Raw genomic sequence first — 17444 nt, 5'->3', positions numbered from 1 at the left:
GTGACACTCGCGCATCCCCCATGTTACTCCACAGTTGGTTTCCTCGCCGCTGCGACTACTCTTGATGAAACTTTGAATTAATAATCACCACTCGCCCTGGGAATCAAATGGCTTTAAAGCGCTCTTAAATTGGTCCAGGTGACGATTTGTCCTGGCTGTAATAGATGTGGCTGTCAGTGCGCAGAGATGGACCCCGGTGATTCATGTGCCGCATAAAAAAACTGAACTTTCATTTCATTTCTGGGCGCTTGAAACGACTCGTATGGTGGAATGTTTTCTTTTTTTTTATATGAATCCATCGCTAACATGAGGTGGGATTTACATAATGGCTCTCTGGGTCACACAAATTAAGCTCAAACAAGTGCATTTCATTGCTCAGGTGGATATTCGAAGCTGCTTTTATGTAATTACAACTTAAAACATTGACTTCTTCTTGAATACGCACGTATGATAATGAGCTGTATCTGCATAGCTGCGCTTTATCACTGATCAAGGACCTGTTTTTGTGCATCTGCTGGTAATAATTTCAATCCACAGGGATATAAAGTTTCAAACTACAGCAGCCGCACGCGTCCAACATGTCAAAAATCTACTGGTTCCCATAGCAACAGAGCTGTTGGGCTCATTACTGTTTCCACACTGTGTAATCGGGAGGTTTTCCAGAGAGTACCATTCATTGTCCAAATAACAAATGGCACCTTCATGCCCTCAGATAAATGGCAGCTCATAATCTACCAGACGCCACAGAAGCAACACATTTGTCATACAGGTGCACACAACATGGTGCGTGTGCCTCGATTTTTTTAGGAGGAGAGTGTGCTCGCAGCAAAGGTACTCGGCAGCTGCCACTTTCGTGCTATCTGTGTCCTTAACCAGAGTCCCTGCTGGACATGAGGCTTTCGTACCTGCTGCAGTCATTCAGATGGAGATATGTGCAGCGCAAGCACCACAATAAGAACAGGAGAGGGGGGAGGCGGCTCTCACTGAAGGACAGCGTGCCTTGTGATGGTTTCAATCCCATCCACAACCACAAACGTGGAGGTGAAAAGGCATTCTAATAATTCAATTATTTGACATTTCCCAGAATTAGATTATCTCATAAAAGCAGATCAATACCACTTCCACACATTCCTGTAACATATACCACAAAATAAACTGGTTTACTGTAAGATAGCAGCAGCAACGGCAATTATATTTTACGTGGTGGAGGAGTGACATGAGACAGCGGGAACTGTCTCTGATCACCAGCTTGAGCTGAGACTGGCTGGTAAAACAGTCCGTTTAAAAAAGGAACACAGCGATTCACATTACCTTGTAAATGGTGTTCTATTCACCTTCTAATTCACTATCATAATGGGAAGTCACAGGAGCAGAAAAGGCAATACCTGTGCAGACAGGGCAGCTTCTTAGCAGCTGACCGTGCTTCTTTGTGGCAGGAGCTAAGTGGGTAAAGTCTTCAAAGCTCAGCCGCTTTCTCCTGAGATCGTTTATCGGTGGCTTTTTTTTTTCTTGGTTTCTCCGAGCACTCACTGTAACCCAGTTTAACCCTGTCACTTATTGGAAAAGGTTGGATTTTGTTCAGCTAAAATATACACTGCCGGGTCATGCGCCGGCTAACAAGCTGAAGCGTCGTGTACTTTTAGACATTAAGAAGAGAACCGAGAGCTTTTCCATTGATGAGACTCATAGTTGGAACAAAGGAGCGTCTGAAGCCTCCAGAGTTCTGAGCCCAATGGGCCGCTCATGCTTTTGAAAATACATCTCAGGCTTCCACAGTTCCTTGTCGATTCAATTCATTATCTGATTTAAACTCAGGTTGCTTTCCAAAGTTCAAAAGTATGTGGTGAATTTGACTGTCTTTCATCCCCAATTCTGGCCGTCCCTGTGTTGTGAAAGAAACACCTGGCAGCTACGCTTCAGAGAGACAGCAAATCAATATATGATTGAGCAAACCTTCAACGAACGTATGCATGTTTCGGATGCCTCCTCACACCCACTTTTTTCACAGTGTTCCTCTCCTTTTCCTCGACGACTGTGGTCTCTAGTTAAGAATGTTACCGCCTTCATGGATTAGCTGTACAGAGTCGTTGCTTACAATCTGCTGAAGTTTGAAATAGATATATTTCTGCTGTGGAAATTCTAACTTCCCCATCTGTATTCGTGTCCACCGCATCTTTTATAACTTGCTGGATCTTCCCTCAGTTCAGTGGTAGGCACTGTTGCCATGGCGATCTAAATTCCTCTCAAGTTGAAACAAAAGAGAGATTCCTTTGAGAAATTAAAGAAGCAGATGTTGATCCTTGCTTGGTAAATGGGGATTCCCGTTAACTCTGACCTTTCGCAGATGTTTGAGTGCTTTGAAAATGTTTTTTTCTTTGGGAAATATCACGGTGTTGCTGCGGTGTCCTCGGAGTAATGTCAGACCTGTTACACAGAGTGGATTTTACATCTGTCATGAATGGGTTTCTTACCCCGGGGTTTCTTATCTCTCACGGTACTTCTTATCACTCTGTCGCTAACCCTCCTGTGATGTCTGTGTGTCATCACTCTCGCAGCTGGAGGAGCTTCAGTGGCCAGACGGGGAGCTGGAGGTTCCTATCTCAGTGTGCAGCCTTCCCTGCAAGACCGGCGAGAGGAAGAAGAAGGTGAAGGGCATGCCATGCTGCTGGCACTGTGAACTCTGCGATGGATATCAGTATCAGAATGACGAGACGTCCTGCAGGCTGTGCGCTTATAACATGAGGCCCAACCCCAACAGAACTGCCTGCCAGCCCATCCCGATTGTCAAGTTGGAGTGGCACTCTCCATGGGCGGTCATGCCAGTTTTCCTGGCCATGCTCGGCATCATTGCCACCATCTTTGTCATGGCCACGTTTGTGCGATACAATGACACGCCTATTGTCCGAGCGTCCGGCCGCGAGCTCAGCTACGTGCTGCTAACTGGCATTTTCCTATGCTACATCATCACATTCCTCATGATCGCCAAACCGGACATCGCGGTATGTGCCTTCAGGAGGATCTTCCTGGGTCTGGGCATGTGCATAAGCTATGCCGCGCTGCTCACCAAAACCAATCGCATCTATCGGATCTTTGAGCAAGGCAAGCAGACAGTCACCGCCCCGCGCTTTATCAGCCCGACCTCCCAGATCGCGATCACTTCCAGTCTGATATGTGTGCAGCTGCTGGGCGTGCTGGTCTGGTTCGCCGTGGACCCGCCCAATACTATCATCGACTACGACGAGCAGAAGACCATCAACCCCATGTTGGCCCGGGGAGTTCTTAAGTGTGACATCACTGACCTCCAGATCATCTGTTCACTGGGCTATAGTATCCTGTTGATGGTTACCTGCACCATCTACGCCATCAAGACCAGGGATGTACCCGAAGACTTCAATGAAGCGAAGCCAATTGGGTTTACCATGTACACCACCTGCATCGTGTGGCTGGCCTTCATTCCAATTTTCTTTGGCACTGCCCAGTCTGCAGAAAAGGTGAGTGAATTCTCTCTGTCCCCTCCCTCCTCTTTGTTGTTGCCTTCTACAGATGTCCTTTCAGTTCGTCTGCCTATTTTTATCAGGTCTGAACACATGCTCTCATTATTCCTGCTGATACAAAACGAAAACAGGACAGGGTGCTCACTTATATAACTCATTTTTCCTTTGATTTCCAATGCATATGCGATGTGCAGTGGAGCCCACGCGGGGACTACCACTGACAGAAATAAACATACGTAAGGCAGGGGAAAGGTTGGTGTTAAGCGCCGGAATTGTGAACCGCCTGAGGATTGCTATGGATGAAGACGCCACAAGCTCAAGATGCCTTTATCTCGCTGCTCATGCTGGAGCTCCGGCGTATTATTCCTTATTGTGTGGACGGAGACTTGCAGGATGAGGAGGTGGAGATGGAGGTGGGTGAAGCGGAAAAAGGGGGAATGCTCAACAAAGCATTTGCCATGTGGTGCCACTGGAGTTGATTGAGAATCTGACACTCTGACCTTCTCGGCTAGTCACTGCTTATCTGGGCGGCGGTGGCTGGAATACAGATGCGTTTGTCCGCCGGACACGCATGAGCCCTGTGTGTCGTTTGAAGGCGCGTGCCTACAAGACAGAGCAAAGGGGAAGTTTTCCGCTGACAGAATATCGATGCTGACAGGAAAGTGTTACTCGTAACCTTTTGAGATGTGCGCCGCTCAATATCTTCCCCGCTAAGCTGCTGCATGAGATGGATCAGAAACTGATTTTCCTCATCTCAATTTGCTGCTGATTTCATAGATGAATTACACCCTCAGCAGCGATTAGGAGTTCATTATGTTACTCGCAGCGACTACCGAGGCAGTAATGTGTTTATCTTTTCCCTTATGCAGTTAACTCTTTCATCACAGCGGCCTCTGTCTCTCAGTACCCTCCACTTCACACGACGGCATGCCGCTGTAATGGCCTCTCTGGCTGCCTCTCTTCCCGGCTGCTGCCAGTGAGAAGTGCTTTTGCATGTCCTGAAAACATTTCTCACCGACTCTGCACTGTAGTTAATTTGACGTGCGCTCTTATGTATATTTCAGCTTTCTGGAATTATCAGTTTGAACACACATTCCTCCCAGCATCTGTTTCTTTTGTAGTTCTTGGCTTTTAAGACCTCTTCATGAATTCTTCATAAATTGTCCGCAAATAAAAAAAATTCAGCTGATGCTGCAGGAGAAAGGAGATGCAAAGAGAGGTTGCACTTTGCCCAGATAGCTGATTTAAAATCGGCATCATTTTTACATTTATCACGAGCCAAGCCGGACAGATTGAAGGCTGTACGGGTGTGTAACTGAAAGCTCGAGTGGTGTCTCAATACAGTCCTTTTCTATTGGCTGACAAACATTTGGTGAATAGCGAAGCAGTGAAAATGGATTCCAAGGCCAGCTATCTTCTGATATCGGGCAGTTAAATGCAGTATAGCTCCTGCAATATGACTTCAAAGTAATATTAGCGGGTCAATAGTAGCCCACAGTGCTCTGCAATACATGAAGCTGTTGCTAAAGCACATCTATTTCAGAAGGTTCATGGGACGTGAAGGTCCATTGAACACCAGCAGTACAAACTAGGAAATAATTGGAAGGCTATTTTGTTTAGCATTAGCATTCAATTGTTGTAAGACAGTCTTGGATCTAAGACGTCAACGATCGATCGATTTCATGTCGGCTTTTTCATCCACAAAAGTGCTTCTACTGAATCAAATGTTTCCCCTCCTGAGGCATTTCCTGACATCCAAAAATGATGGTTTGTATTGGTATGAGGACGCTCGTTGCTACGTCACTTGTGATGGCATGTCAAGCTAGTCAGGTACTATATACACCAAGTGCAAGGACTGTCACCTCATGTCTTACCCCCAGCAGCACGCTGCACTCCATTTTTGTTTTTCTCTGAAGCACATGGCGACGCTCAAAATCTGACTCAAGGTAACAGGATAAGAAGTCGAAGATAAACATTAGTCTTCCCTGCACCAAGCTCCCATTAAGCTAATCGAAAAGAAGTTGTCCTGGAATGCTCGGCGCTTGTTTGAATTTGACTATCCATTATAATTTCAAATGATTACCTAGCTAAAGTAAAAGTAGGGCAATATTTTTGGGGTGAAATCCGCTTCTTGGCAGAGATCTCAAACATCGCCCTGCTTCCTGTGCACCTGCACCATTTGACTGTTTCACCCTCAAGTTAATAATCATGCACAGCCTCTGAATTCAGCAGCCGTCACCTGTGATGTGGGTCAACACGGCAGCGCACAAATAGTCATCATAATGTTTCTGTAAAGCCCCATCATGAGCGTCGAAGAAACACGAAGGTGGATAAATTGCTTCTCCTGCCTCTGGTTGAACAGCACAATCTCAGTCCAATTTATAAAACCTCCACCAAAGTACTTGTAAAAAGTGTTTTTCATACCAAAAAATAAAAGGTCTACAAACCACTTAGGATCTTGTACAGCGCTGCGTGTGCCCACATGAGCTTCTCAAAGACAGAGGGCGCTGCCAAGTATCATTAACTTGGTGTACTGGGTAAAAGCTTGCCAGCTTCCAGCCGGTAACAAATGCAAATAGCAGCTTGAAATCGCTCTGCAAAACATACGCACCTGGACTTGACACTTATTACAGGGACATAACGTTTTTTTGGAAATAGCACAACGATCATTTGTTTTTATGCGTCAAACCTTGAACACGGGGCTGACAAAAGGCTTACCGAGTGAAAAAGGACAGGAGAGTGGTCGATTTTATGATGATAATGGATTTTGAACGTCCCTCAAGGAGATGATACGCTTTTGATGACTGTCTGGTTTCACGGACTTTTGGGCGCTGTGACATAAAAAATATATATTGCGTTATATTTTCAACCGTGCATGGTATGCCACTTGTTTTATTCATTCACAACTTGAAATGCTCTTGAATGGGCTGCAGTTGAGCTCACTGGAAAGTGGATTTGTCCTTGTAACTTTTCATTTTTTTTCAATGTAATATAGTGGGCAGTGCAAAGGAAAGGTTAAACAAGCTGCTGATGGATTAGCATTGCTTAGCACAAAGAGCTTGAATGACTTGATTTATATATTTAATACATCTACCTTTTTATATTTGTATTTCACACACCTGACTGTCACTAAAAAGTTCCCTCACTTGCTCAGCAGGCTAGTTTAGCCTTGACAATACATTTTCATTACTCATGATTTTGCATGCAAGTGAAAGTCAAGCAGTCGTATAAACGTGCGCCACACTGGAATCCGTTTTTATTTTCCAAACACTTAAAAGTTAAAGTTTCAGTCATGAACTGGAAGCTGAACTGTGTTGGCCTCCGGTCTAATTGCCATTCCTCCACCCGTGCTTTTAGGTCAACACATTACGCTGCCATTTAATGTGGGCGCTGAGGAAACTTTCACTTTTTAGCAGATGGAGGTGTAAAAAGCCTTGTGGTGTCTGTGTGTTCAGGAAGAAGAAATGCATTTTGGAGTGGAGAAGGACTTTAAGTACCGCCAGGGGTCTCGTTCGGATCCGTTTCTTATGAAATTGTTGTTTCATGTCACCAGCCATGACTCTGGTTCTCCGGTCATTTCGGGTTATTTGAGGGCTACACGTCTCAATTCACTTACATAAAAATGTGAACTTGATCAAACTCCCTTTTGGATTTTTGTCTCCGCCGCCAGGCAGATTCTCACTAAATAGGTCAACTCAAATTGTACCTGCTGACATGCCTTTGATAATCACAAATCTGTTGCCATCCCGGAAACGGTGCCGAGTCGTGTTTGATCACAGATTTTACACCGCACTCTTCTTTTCACCCTTTCATCTCCCGACAATTTTTAATCTACATTTCCAATGATCCTAACCTGGCTGTCATTGTTCTGCCAAGCGCAAGACAAGCATCACTTTTACTGGGACATAAACGCTGTTTGATTCATGTTTAATCGCAGTAATAGCCACATTCAATTTAAGAATTCTTCACAGCCTGGAAAGAGGGAAGCCGACTTTGTTTTGGGCTCAAAACAAAAGGTTACTCTTTATTAAACTTCAAATAGCGAAATTTAATCAAGGCTCCCTCATGACTTTGCCAGGAGCAATTTGGGCTTTGGAGACTTGCTCAAGGACAACAGGACACCGCAGCAGAGAAATGGCACCTGCATCCTTCTGAGCTAGTCCTCTCCGAGGAATGCGACCCTTTAAATCCCAAATTCAGTTTTGCATTTATTGGTTTGGGGTGGCGTCCGAGAGTGAGAAAGTTTTTTTTTGTTTTTAATAACTGTGCTCATTGGCTGATGTGGAGCCCCCAACCTCTCGGAAGAGGAGAGAAAATCAACACCATAAATCTTGTTCACCTCGAAGCTGCTGGGTGTTGTGATATGTTTACCGTCACCAATCTGCTGGATTGGTCGTCGTCTTCTTGCTGTGAGAGTGGAAAAGACAAATCAAACGTGCTTCATCTTCATTCACCCGATCCTCTTCCCTGCTGTTTCACATCAAGTTGAAAATCTCTGTCCACGTGAAGCCACTGAAAGAGATGTAGTGTGGAGCCTATTGGTGGCGTAGTGATGCACCAAATACAGACCACAGTAGGCCTTTCGTGCATGACATCACCATTTTCAAAAACAGTGTGCAGTTCGGTCAGTCACACACACATATTCATATTGAGTTCAAAAAGTTGCACTTTCAGTGACTGTCAGGCATGGAACTTGTGCCACTGACATATCTTCCAACTCTGTTTTTTTTTCTCTCGTAAATAGATCACGGGTCTCAAACTTTTGTGGCTCACAGGATGCAGTTTGGCAACCCGCCACTGGTTGTCCAATTATTATTATTATGTCCAAAATGAAATGGTCAGTCATCCCGATTGAAACCGTGAACTTAATCCCTGAACTAAAGGACGTCAAATTATATTCATTTTATTATATTTATCGAGTGGTTTCAGGTTTCAGGTCTCAGGTCTCTTTCAATTCAGCGTCCTATTCTTCTACATGCGATTCTAAGATGGACAAATAAGTACCTCTCTGTAAATTGTCAAAATGGTGTGCAGACCAGCCTCACCAAGACTTTGCCTCGAGTGGCCCCCTGGTCAGTTGCGTTCGGGACCCCTGAAATAGATCTAAGCATCTGGGGTTTCAATTTTGGCCTCCGGAATATTGTCGTTCGTTTGAGACCCAGGAGCCGGAAGAAGCAGAAGACCACCACCCACCACCCTGATGCACTGCAGCAGTTCAAGAGGCAAAGATTTAGATGGAATATGTAACCTTTTGAATGACATTCATTACATTATATTTAACTGAATAGCCCTTCACTGTATAGCTGGTTGGGACACACATGACTTCATGTTTGCAGCACCGCTGCTCTGTTTTGTCTGCTGGTGTATTGTAGTGTTTCCCACTGTGCCAAATGCGCCACCAGCTGATAAATGCATGATTGTTTTTGTTTTTTTATCTAAAATCCAGATTAATTATGTATTTTTAATTATTTTTCTTCACTCTGCTTGACTTTAAATTGATTCATTACTCAGGAGCTGACCATGTGCTCCTTCATTTATTCGTGTATCTGTGGCTTTGTCACCTACAGGTCAGTGTCGGATGGATCCCAGCTCCATAGGATGAGACCAGTCAGCAGCCTGTCAGATTCAGCGTGTCCTGCCTGCTACTTTATGCTGATGCAATTCATGATTTTTGGAGCTGGTCACTGAGGTCTACTGAATATTTGAGGCTGTCCTACATAAAGCTAGTGGATAATGATGAAAATACAGAACCTCAATAACAAAGACACATCTCACTTTAATGCATTCTTATTATCTTCTGACCAATTTAAAGCCAGCTATGCAGCTAATTATGAAGGATAAAAAAAAGCCTGTTGTTACAAGCTGAAATACTTAAAGCAACACTGTCTTTTCCATCTGTCAGAATTTGTTTAGATAAAGTGAGTTCAGATTAAAGATTTAGCATTACAGTTTAGTGAACTCTGATGTGTTTGGGAAGAGCGTTGCTGTGGGAGTGCGCAGCTTTGGTGAAACACTCAGCACTTATTTTGGAGTGTTGGAGGATCAGAGGTTGAGACTAGTGGGAGAGGAAGAGAGTGTCTGCAAAGGTTGGATGAACTCGCAAAGTGAAAGCACTGCGAGATTGGGATCTAATGCAGCGGGTTATTAGCACTCGGACGAAGCGGCCGGAGCAGGAAAGAGGGGTAGTATTTTTTCAGGTGCCAAAAAAATATCCTCTATTCCCGTGGGTTTTTTTTTCCATTTGCATTGTCGATCATCGAGAAATTAACACAACCAACTGCAAAGGAAGAAATGTTTCATAGGAATAACAGGACGTTATTATCACAATATTACGACACGATTATGACGTTGTTATTCTAGTATTATTATTTTCACAACATTGTGAGAGACAAGCGAGGACTGACAAAATCCATCATCACCTCCTCCAATCACAGAGGTTCTATGTTATGGGTCTGCTAGGAGAATAACTCTTAGACAGACGCCCCATTTAGTCTTGTCCCACATGGGTCCCCTCAAAAGCTTGGTCTCAACTACAAAACTGCTGTCTTGTTACTCTTATTCTTGCATTATTATTATGTGGTTACAGTATTACTACTGTGTTACTACATTCTATTATCATTAAAGTGCTGTTACATCGATATAATACAGTACTACTGTATTTGTATTGTTAAAATATTGTTACAGTATTGAGGAGTCAGCATTCAATGATTTTAGTACTGTAATCCAGCACTGTTATTCTTTATTGAATTAATGTAAATAGAAAGATGTCTAAACCTTATAAACACTGTTCTTTTGCAGAAATATTGTCATCTAATGTCAATGAAAATACACCAGGAAGTCGGCATAAGTGGCTTAGCATGCTGAGAAATAGAAAAACAGAGTTAAAAAGTACCATTTATTGATCCAGTTATTTCGCAGATTTGACATTAGTATTAGAGCTAAAGTCCGACGGATATTTTGATGAAATTGAGCCCTTTATATTCCAGACAGCTAATTATATATTCGCACACAGCCCGAGTAGATTATATGTGTTCCATTCTCTTTAAGCCCAAACCGGAAGCCTCTTCAATGTGGCGCCACGATGATGAAAAGCCCATCCACACAAGAAAAGAAGTGTCTCCAATCGAGTGGCTTTGTTAACCAAAGCCAGACAGAGTTACTCATGACACGAGCTCAGCTAGAAAGTAGGCCACCCCTGAAAACCAAAGGGGGAAAAAAAACGCACCAGACAAACCCAGGTACAGTTTGGAAAAAAACAAGTGCGTTGGTGGAGGAAGGTGTTTTCTTGCTCGTGCCCGGATTATTGGGGAAAATTTCAACTCTCGATCACTGTGAATCTTGCAGCCCTCCCTGACTAAATTGCCTTCGCTGTAAGCACATCCCTGGTGGGTATCATTTCAAGAATTACCCTTTACAGCTTTTTTCCCCTCCAAAAGGGAAGACGTGTCGCCCGTTGTGCCCACATGTCGTCGTTTTGTTCGTCAATGGGATGTGAAAATTCTCAAGCAAAGCTCTGGATTCCTGATGAGCATGTTAATAAATCATTACTGTTGCTATAAATAGAGAGTTGCCAAGCAGTTGCGAAAACCAATCCATGTATTTATGTTGGAGGAAAGCAAATCATTTATGGATGTTCAGCGACAGGAAAACATTTATGTTTTTCTTCAGAGAGCCTCCAGATTTGGGTCAGGCTCCTCACATGGCATATGATGCGAAAGGGCTTTCAGGATGGTGTGAGGATGTTTTGTTTCACGCCTACACTTGCTGCTTTTGTGTGCTTGCGTGTGTTGCGTATGAGTAAGCACCTAATGCACGCTGCTCCCCAATAAGCTCGTGCATGGTCAATAAATCAGCCCTGATAGGGTCAACGTCGCCGCGTCTCAGCTCTCCGAATCTTCATTAAAAGCTCATTCCAGCGTTCCAGTGTTAAGTTGCTCGCATCAAACTCTGCTGTGTTTCCATGGATACCAGCCAGGTTTCCAACCGCTCCACATGGAAACGCCAGGCGGAAAATCTCCGGACAATTATATCTGACACCGAGCTTGAAGCGCCTGCCCCTGGTATCTTATCTTATACACCTCACCTTTAAGAAGTGCCTTCTCGCCTTATGGCAGCACTGAGTGAATCACCGGGATATTTCTGCGCTGCGATCACGAGCCGGATCACTTTGTCTGATGCTTGACTGCAGACAACTCCAGGAAGGGAGAGTGAGTGATCATGAAATGAAACACTGGTTTCATCTGTGGTTCATCTGGGGTGGGGAAGCTAATCTTTTGAAGGAGTGATGCTATGAACTTTAAAGAGTGTCAAGTGGACTTTTAAAAAGTATCAAAACTCTATCATAACTTATGGTATTGATGCAATATTACTACAGTGTTATTATAGTGCTATTATTTAATGGTGGCACAATTTTATTTGGTTTGTCCTGACTCAGTCTCCAATTATGTGGGCTCAAAAATAACACTATTCTATTACGATATTATTAGTTTAGTTTAGTTATTAGTTACGATATTACTATGGCGTTATTGCAGTATCATTACATTGTTATGACAATATAACAGTAGTGGCAGTTTTGGTTTAAATGGTGCTCAGTGGGTGCTGTTGGATGTACAATGGCAAATAGACAAGTATAATGTGTTCTGTATTCAGTTGTGACTTGATCATGACCCCTCAGAGTGTTGGTCCTGACTCGGACTACCCTATTGTTGCAATATTTCCATGGCAGTGTTGCACTGTTGTTACGGTATTATTACATGTTATAATGTCATTATTACATTGCTTATTTATACAATATTGCATTGTTGTAATATATATATATATATATATATACACAAGTAACATCTGACTTACGACCAGGATCGGTTCCGACCAACTAGTCGTAAGTCAGATTGGGCATAAGTCGAATGCCATTCAAAATACCCGACGCGAGGGTTATAGGTGCTACTGTAGTGGTAGATGGCTGTGTGAGAGTGAGATGCTGGGATACTGTGGTGCTGTGACTGTACGTGATGCCAGCTGGCTGCCATAATAATTGAAAGAAAGATGTTTCTTTAGTGTTATTCAGTATATGTCCTGGTGAAAATACGATAAAAATGAATCACATCTATATTTTATTACACTAGTGTCGCTGTAGCCACATGATGACAGGCATGGGGGCCGCATGTGGCCCGCGGACCTTGCTTTCCCATAAGCACGAAGTGACGTCTGCTTGGTGAGAGCTTATGTAACTTGCTCATAAAACTCAAATCCTCTTATGATTCATTCTCCTCCATGATCCTTAACTGATCTAATCACAACCTCTCAAAGAAGTTGACGGCACCCTTCACCTATCAAGCCGTTTCCTTTTAAGCACTCCAGCTTGGCGCAGTCATTAAATTTAGATTTCATTAGGAGACTCCTGAATGTGTGTCGGCCAGCGGAATGTTCCGATTCCATTTATGCCTTCACCAAGACGACAAAAGCGGGCCACCTTTTATTAAAGGACTCCAGACGCCAGTGCAGCCTGAGAGCGTCAGCACAAATGCATCGCTAACGTCTTGAGGAGCTGGTCAAGTGTCATGTCTGACTGTTGTTCTACTCATGTAAAATAGCTAAGTGCTAATGTAGCCGCACTTAAAATAAAAACTTGAATTAAACACCACAGCATATTCTCTATATCCCCGGCAGGAAGACTGTCTTAAATTCCGATCAAAGCTCTGTGCATCATTCAAAACGATGAAGCATTTTCTTCCAATAATTATGTCTTTTTCTCTGCCAATTTTCAATTGTTAAAGAACACAAGACGCAAGAAAAAAATATGAATCAGCAGCAAACAATGAATTCAATTTGCATTGAGAAGCTATTGGTCGAGGGGGCAGCGGCCTCAGCAAAGCGGTCCGCCCTCACAGCTCAGCTCCACCTGTCGCCCTCATTCTTCAAGATGCATTGAACTTTCAAAGATTTTAATACACAATTTATCTTGAAGAAATAGGATGCATAAGTAATAATTTCAGCTGTAAAGAAAACCTTAAATAGCATGCTGGGTATATCAAAATGAATATATAATGTGAAATAATCTGCATTTATTTATTTAATTCAGTCATGTTGTGGGGGTTATTCTCCCTGTTTACTGTGGAACATTGTTCCACAGATGAAAGGGAATAATCTCTGTCCCCAGCGGAGGTTCATAAAAAAAAACCCTCAGAATAAGAGCTTTAATTGAGAGCGAACCGGAGGTGAAAATTCCGCCTGGTCAGAACCGGAGAAGCTGAGCCCGCCATTTTCCACGCAAAAAGAGCAGCGCAACTTTCCCCCGAAGAGTCTGATAATTCGCTGGTAGTGGACACTTTTCAGCTCTGTGTCCTCCTTTTCTGGTGCGGCTTCTTGGTAAATGTGAAAATGCCTTTTGTTCTGTATGACAAGTCCAATTTTTTTTTGCTCAGCGTGTGTCACGGGGATAAGAACAATATTGATGGAAACGTGGGAGTCGTCTGTGTCACTTCACACGCTCCTTGTGTAACCAGCAGCCCTTCTTAGCCAACAATTAAAGTGGAAGACATTGACAGAGCATAATAACCCGAGCCCCGTGAAAACAACATAAATAATCCACTTTCGTCCTCTTGGGCTTCCAAATCCAATATCAGCGGAAAAGGGGCTTTGATCGTCGGGTGATTGGATAAATGTCAGTCCTTCCAGGGAGGCTGATCAATCATAGTTGCAGTGATAAAGAAAGGTCCCATCAATTGGAGTGGCTCGCCATTATTGCTGCCCTTTACCAAGAATTTTACAGCAAAGTCACAGCAGAGGAAATATCAAACCTCCGAAGTGCTGGAAAAAAAGCTTTGTCACTCGGAAGTTTACAGCAAAAATAAAGTGAATTCTATGATGAATGTGGATTCATATTGGAGGAGATTTAAAAGCAAGTAAATGCATAATATTACAATTAGTATTTATATGAATGTGTCCTGCTGATCTCAGTGGGGCTGGATAATGCAGGGAGATGTCCACATAAGGCCCCCAGGCCACATTTTGATTGTTCAATAACATTACCTGTGTCGACCAAGAGTCTTATTTTGAAGTGGAATTGACATGAAATTCATTTGCTTTTGCTTATCACTGATCATCTGAGCTCCTGTCACCTCCCTTGCAGCAGCTATTTAGCTCGCGAAAGTCGACAATTTTGACTTAGAAGTCAAGTTTCCCTGCCAGGAATAAGGATGTGTTTTGCATTTAAACTATAAAGGAAGCCAACTGTGACTCGGGGGACAAGAGATTATTGTTTGTTTGTCGCACATTTCTCAATCAAAAGCTTGTATTTACAGGAAGATGATCCTGCCCAAGGGTACGAGCGCCTGACATCACCTGAGACGGAGCCTATTAACACATAACAACGGCAAATAATCCGACCTCGAGCTACTTTAATGATCCCTTTCTGTGAATGTGTGATACAATAACATAAATTACAGCCCAGTGCGGGTTACATAAGCAGAAATAGGAGGAAATTGAAAGGTGTTATGTAACTGAAGTAGAACATGGGAGGGATGTTGTTTTGTGGGGCTCTCTTCAATGGGAGTGTTGTGAATGATCTAACATTGATGCTAACTCGGTAAGAGCCTCTTACAGGCTGCACTCGGCTGAGCTGCAGACAGACACAAAATAAAGTCCTGGCTCACTCTGCACATGCTGTGTTCTTAGTCATGCTCAGTCACTTGTTATATTACACTGGAGACAGGATTTCCCTTCAATCTTGTCGGATTTCAAGGGTTGCAACATAAAAGAGTCATACATGTTTGTGGGGAAGAAAGGAAAACGGCAATTGTGTCGCTCACCACTGCCGCCTGTCAATCTAGTACGCAGTCGGAGTGAGGCGCTGGTGGAAATGAAGGTTGTGAAGTTGCTTTTGTCGTTTTTCGCTTGAGCCGTTTTGACTAGAGTTTGTAGCTGGGAGTCAGAGTCTAATAAGTGCTGCTGGATTATGTTAGAGTCTGCATCATTACTCCTTACCCAATAGCCAGGGAACAAAACTCCCTTCCCATTCTGTTGTCGGATTATCAGGGCCGATAAGATAACAAGCTGCGATAACATTTTTTTACAGCGAAGGCGCAGAGAACTACAGCACACCCTCGGTGACAAGTGCACTTTTGAAAAACTCCGGTGTCATGTCATAGCGTGCCCTTAAAATACTCCTGCTGCAGTCAGTATTATACCCGTTCAAATGTCACTCTGCTCTGTTTCCAGCTCTACATCCAGACCACCACCTTGACCATCTCCATGAACCTCAGTGCCTCAGTAGCACTGGGCATGCTCTACATGCCCAAGGTGTACATCATTATCTTCCACCCTGAACTGAATGTACAGAAGAGGAAGCGTAGCTTCAAGGCCGTGGTCACGGCGGCCACAATGTCATCCCGTTTGTCCCAGAAGCCCAGTGAGAGACCCAACGGGGAAGCCAAGACTGAGCTGTGCGAAAACCCTGCTGCTGATCCCATGAGTAAGTAACAAGCCGAGGCAGCCGAAAACTCCTCACACACACAGAACAAGAACCTACAATACACGTGCAAAATATACATGTCATTCCACATTTACTTGTGATATAATGAAGACCTGATTTTTTTATATATATATTTTCCCATCAAGATAAGCTTGAAGAGTGTTCTGACACTGTTATTATATATCATTGTAGTATTATTATAGTGTTATTACAGTGTTATGTAGTAAATAGAGAAACGGACAACACCAAGAATAGCAATATACAAACAAGTTTAAATGAGAGCTTTTAAAAGTTTATCCAACCAGCTGTGTCATCCATGAGAGACATGGAGTCGAGCCAGTGTGTAGCAAAGATCTGGCTTCATTGGTGTTCATGTCGCCACCTACAGGACGTGACATCACCATGACTACTCAAAGGTTTGTCCTCACTAACAAATGAAGCAGAAACCAGGGTTTTGTTCTAGTCCCCAGCACTTCTGCCATTGGAAGACCACCTCCCACACTGAGTGGAAAGACTACTCAGCTGCTCACTCCTATCACACCAGCTAAAAACGTGTGGACGTCACTCACTTGCTAACTGAATAAACACAGGTCATAAGGGAAAAGTATGCCAATGTAAATTTGTGGGAGAGTTTTACTTGAGAATTCTGTACATGTCTTTGCTCCAGTAAGTGCATTTAAGGCCCCGCCCTAAATTGAGCATCACTCGAAAGCTCCAAAACGCAACGCTGCTCTATTTCCGCGCACCTATACAGTCAAATCTTCTCTGTAATTGGTGGTGGAATAAGAAAAATAAGTGGGTGTAATATCTTCCTGAACAGGACAGCACTTATCTCCTCCCCCGATAATGAGGTCGGACCTTTAGCTCACAAGAGTTTGTGAGGAGAACGGGGAGTCGCTCTGCCGAGAGATTTGAGGGAGCTGCTGGCTTTTATCAGTGACGCTGGGAGGAGATAATCTGCGTGTGCAACCGTGTCTCGCTCACACCACCCTTCATACCAAACTGTAAGAATGATCCTGTTAGCAAAGATAATAGCACGAATTACGATGGGAGTGTTGAGGCCTTGCTCACTCAGGTATTTGTTTTGGATGAGAGAGTTTACGCACTTCTTTTTCTCTCTCCTCTGGCGAAGATGAAGATGAAAATGATTGACGGCTCATGTAAATCACAGCCTCCAAATGCCTCCACTCCCACAACACTTCTAATCACACGGTGCGATCACGGCACCCACAGGTGCACGGGCCCCTCAACCCCGCTTTGAATTATGCCTCAGAGATGACAGATTTTCTCGGGAATGTCTCCAAACACCTAACAGTTGTCGCACTCATCTGTCATGAGCAGAATGAGCTGGTGTGTGCGGATGCCTTGTGAGTCAAAGCTGATGCACGTATATCGAGGGACACAGAACGCATCTCGCCGGTCGCACGTTCAGCATCGCGAGTGAGCCCTCAACATCTGTCGCACACCTCAAGTCCCTGGCA

The 17444-nt window shown here is 43.7% G+C and overlaps 1 protein-coding gene across 2 annotated transcripts in view; it reads left to right on the top strand.

Moving 5' to 3' along the window:
* LOC128749466 (metabotropic glutamate receptor 7) overlaps positions 1 to 17444 on the top strand; it is a 95268-nt gene that overhangs the window by 72784 nt on the left and 5040 nt on the right. The window contains exons 8-9 of one of the 2 annotated variants that reach the window (XM_053849103.1): positions 2556 to 3491; positions 15711 to 15963. In XM_053849103.1, coding sequence (XP_053705078.1) covers positions 2556 to 3491; positions 15711 to 15963 — 1189 coding nt within the window. Of the gene's footprint in view, positions 1 to 2555; positions 3492 to 9061; positions 15690 to 15710; positions 15964 to 17444 lie in introns of those variants that run through there. The other variant, XM_053849104.1, reaches the window with a different exon arrangement.

The sequence above is a fragment of the Synchiropus splendidus genome, chromosome 18 (genome assembly GCF_027744825.2).
Source record: "Synchiropus splendidus isolate RoL2022-P1 chromosome 18, RoL_Sspl_1.0, whole genome shotgun sequence".
Classification (NCBI taxonomy): Eukaryota; Metazoa; Chordata; class Actinopteri; order Syngnathiformes; family Callionymidae; genus Synchiropus; species Synchiropus splendidus.
This window is presented reverse-complemented; position numbering and strand designations above follow the sequence as displayed.